General features: G+C 35.4%; 1 protein-coding gene across 1 annotated transcript in view; it reads right to left on the minus strand.

The window, feature by feature from the left end:
* Window positions 1–3,626, minus strand: part of LOC105288515 (collagen alpha-4(VI) chain-like) — an 88,433-nt gene that overhangs the window by 37,911 nt on the left and 46,896 nt on the right. Inside the window, exons 20-21 of the mRNA XM_011354785.1 lie at window positions 2,490–2,543; window positions 2,338–2,373 (exon numbers count right to left, since the gene is read on the minus strand). Of these exons, the coding sequence (XP_011353087.1) occupies window positions 2,338–2,373; window positions 2,490–2,543 (90 nt within the window). The remainder of the gene's footprint in view (window positions 1–2,337; window positions 2,374–2,489; window positions 2,544–3,626) is intronic.

Raw genomic sequence — 3,626 nt, forward strand, 5'->3', positions numbered from 1 at the left:
ATAGAGGGCAAACTGATTGTTGCCAGAAGGTAGACAGGTGGGGAAATGTATGGAAAAAGTGAAGTGGAAGAAATAGAAGGAAAGAAGGTAGGAAGGAAGGAAGGAAGGAAGGAAGGAAGGAAGGAAGGAAGGAAGGAAGGAAGGGAAGGAAAAGAAAGAAGAAAGGAAAAGAAAAATCAATACTTAACTATCAGGGAAATTAGAATAGTTCTTTCTACTCCACTGCTTTGAAACTCAAGAAAATTGCCTTTTAGAATTAATCTTGTATCAAGCAAGGTTTACCAAATAATAATGGAGGAAAATTCCTTTAGAAGGCTCCATCAACAAGGAATTACAGGTTCACAATATATATTATAACCCTAAGTGCAGCCTGAACAGGAATCTGAATTAGACAGTGACTCTTGGCCCTATACTGCAAACCAAATATATTTATTTTACAATAAATTTGTCATAATAGTAAACTTATTAAAGTTAAAATACGGAGAACTGGAGAAAAGAGTTTAGAGAAACAAAATTTTCTTTACTCTCGAATATAAAAAACGTTAAGGGCTTAAAGAATTCTTGTTCAGGGTCTAGCTATGAAAATGTGATAGAATATACCATAAGTAAACATACAGTAAGAGCCCAGAGGGAACTTTCTGATTCAGGAACATGCCAGGTGAATCGAGGTCTGTATTCCAATCAACAGAGGAAAAAAAGAAAGAAATCAATAGAAAAACATCCAAAACTAAAAAGCAAGAAATAGCAAAGTAAAACATGTTGTTTAGAAAATGACAATAATACCAGATGGAACAGCTCAAAGAGATGAAAGTGAGTGCTTCTGAAGCGCTAGGAGTCACAAACAGGGAGAAGAATGGGCAGTGAAATAGTTTTCATTATAAGCTTGACAGTGCAATTTTATTTTAAATTTATGCACAGGCTTGGCTCTGATTTAAATTAAATAAAAAAGAAAGACATAGGAGATGGAGTGCCATAGGGAATCAAAAATAACCAAAACCCAACAAAGCAGAGGGCCTACTGTTAATGGATATTTAGATAAACCACTCATAGCATCATAAAAAAATTAAATAATTTGAGTAGAAAATTCACCCAACTGCCTAGAGCCACTTAATTTCTCCTAAACCTGCCATAATCAATTATAGTTAATTTCTTTCTGCTTTTGGGGGGATAAAAACAATGGGATAAAATGTTATTTCAGGATATTATTTATTTCACAAGTGCTAAGAGTTCATTAATAGCACAAAACATTATCTAAGAATTAATTTCAAATCTTAACATTGCATGAGAAATAATTTTTTCCTTGGCATCAACAAACTTGTTTGGATTTTTGAATTGGGATTTCTCAATATCCTTGCTTTTCTAACATGTTTGGTTTGAAGATACATGAGTCCCATCATTTTCTGTACTTAGGTCCTTGCCTAACTCTCTCCCTCCCTCCCTCCCTCCCTCACTCCCTCTTCCCTCCCTCCTCCTCTCCCTCTCTCTCCCTCTTCCTCTCCTACTCCCACTCCCTTTTCCTCTCCCTCCCTCTCTCCTCCAGGCTCAGAGATGACATAAGTCATCTCTGACTTCTCTATCCTTAAATCATGAGAATACTAGAAAATAAAACAATATAAGCAGAGCAAGAGAACATGACCAGACTATGATAGAGGTAAGTCTACACAATAAACTTAACTTTTATTTTGTACAAAAATTTCCAAGAGCATCCTGATCTTTGAATTCGAATTCTGTCTCCATCAATTATTAGCTATGTACCCTCTGACAAATAACTTCACATTGCTAAACCTATATTTCCTCTCTTATCCATAAAAAGTAAGCAATGATGCTCATAACTCCCAGGGCTGTAGAAAAGTTTACACGAGATAATGTAAATAAAAGTCTAGCACAGTGACTTGTGCTAGATAAACACTTAGTAAAATACAATTTCCTTCACAGAGATATCCCCCCATTCCACCCTCAAATCATATCATTCCTCCCTAGGAAATAGTAAAAGCTCAATCTTTTTCCTTAATTTAGTGACTATGAGATTCCCTTATATACCCATAAGAAGTCCTACTTCTTTAAGTGGAAAAAATATTATTTCAGGGGTAAAAGCTATTTTATTAGGTATTAGTTGCTAGTCAGAATACATGAAGTATTGTAGCAGATTGGAGAGGAAGCAGAGAAGGACCATATAAACTTTCCTTTCTTCATGGAAAAGGTCTCCATGGAAACTTCCCAAGGATCCTCACACAACCTCAGACAACCCAAAGAGCACTCCCCTTGACCTCTCAGAGGAACTATTTAAAGTAGCTATATATGTGAAACAAGAAGCAACTCATTCTAGAAAGCACTGACCTTCCATCCTGGCAGACCTTGTCTTCCTCTTGATCCCTAAGAATAGAAAGAAAGTGAAGACCTTAAAAAAGGAAACAGTCAATTTTCACCCCAGCCTACGTCTCTGTTCTACAAAAGCAGGTGAAATACATCTCATAAGCAGTTATACCTACCTGAGGGCCAACATTTCCAGTCTCCCCCTGAGGTCCATCAAAACCAGAACTTCCCTAAAAATTAAGAGGTAAAGGAAAGATCAGTTTAGATGTCTACATACTTTTGGATTTTTCTCTAGAGATGGGCTGTTCAATATAGAAGCCATTAGCCACATGGGAGAGATCAGTTTAAGTTAACTTAAATTAAAAATTTATTTTCACAGTTATATAAGGCATATTTCAGGTGTTCTATAACTCCATGTGGCTGGTGGCCACCATATTGGAGAGCACAGATGTAGAATATTTCCATAATCTTGAAAGTTCTGTGGGTCGGCACTCCTCTAGAGCAAACGGATTTAATTCTGGTGTTTTAAAATATCCTTATTGTAGGCATCTTTCCCCAAAGATTGTTCATTTTATAACTCCTCAGGGCTCACCATGCTGGGACAATAGTCATATTCTTCAACAAGTCATGTTTAATATTTGAAAAATATTGGTACTTCTATTTCTACCTGCATCTGAGAGGGTAGACAGAAACAACAGGTAGAAGAATGTGTCTCTGCATGTGTGGAGTGATCAAGATATACAGATGATGACAAAGGGACTGGTTACAATAAGGAAACTCTAATGCTCTCAATTTTTTTTTTAAGATCAGAAATGGAAAAATTGGTAGAGAAAGTATGATTCCATCTTTCAGAGAAATGGATATCACCCGATCCAAAGTAGGGATATCTTAGACTATTAGCCAGTGAAGTCACATGCTAACTCAATAAAAATATATAAACTGGGAAAGAACGTGAAATGCAGAAACAAAAACATGTTGTGCAAAGTATTCTTTCAACTGTTATATTATATGAAATTCTGAAACAATTTCTATGTTCCATAATATGAGGGAAGTGTTAATTAAGTTATGGTGGAAATGCTTATTTAAATATTATACAATTAAAAATTACCTTTATCAAAAGTTTACAAAGTAGAAAAATGTGCCGTAACATCATTCTTTTCAAGTGTGCTAAATTTGAGAAAGAATAATTTATCCCAAATATAGAGAAAGACAAAACGATAAATCCTCATTTTCTTATATTGTAGTAGGACATTTTTTTAAAGCCCATGAGATCCTGATCTAACTTTCTCAGGGAGAGTAACTTTGCCATCAAT

Source organism: Pteropus vampyrus, unplaced genomic scaffold (genome assembly GCF_000151845.1).
Source record: "Pteropus vampyrus isolate Shadow unplaced genomic scaffold, Pvam_2.0 Scaffold1, whole genome shotgun sequence".
NCBI lineage: Eukaryota > Metazoa > Chordata > Mammalia > Chiroptera > Pteropodidae > Pteropus > Pteropus vampyrus.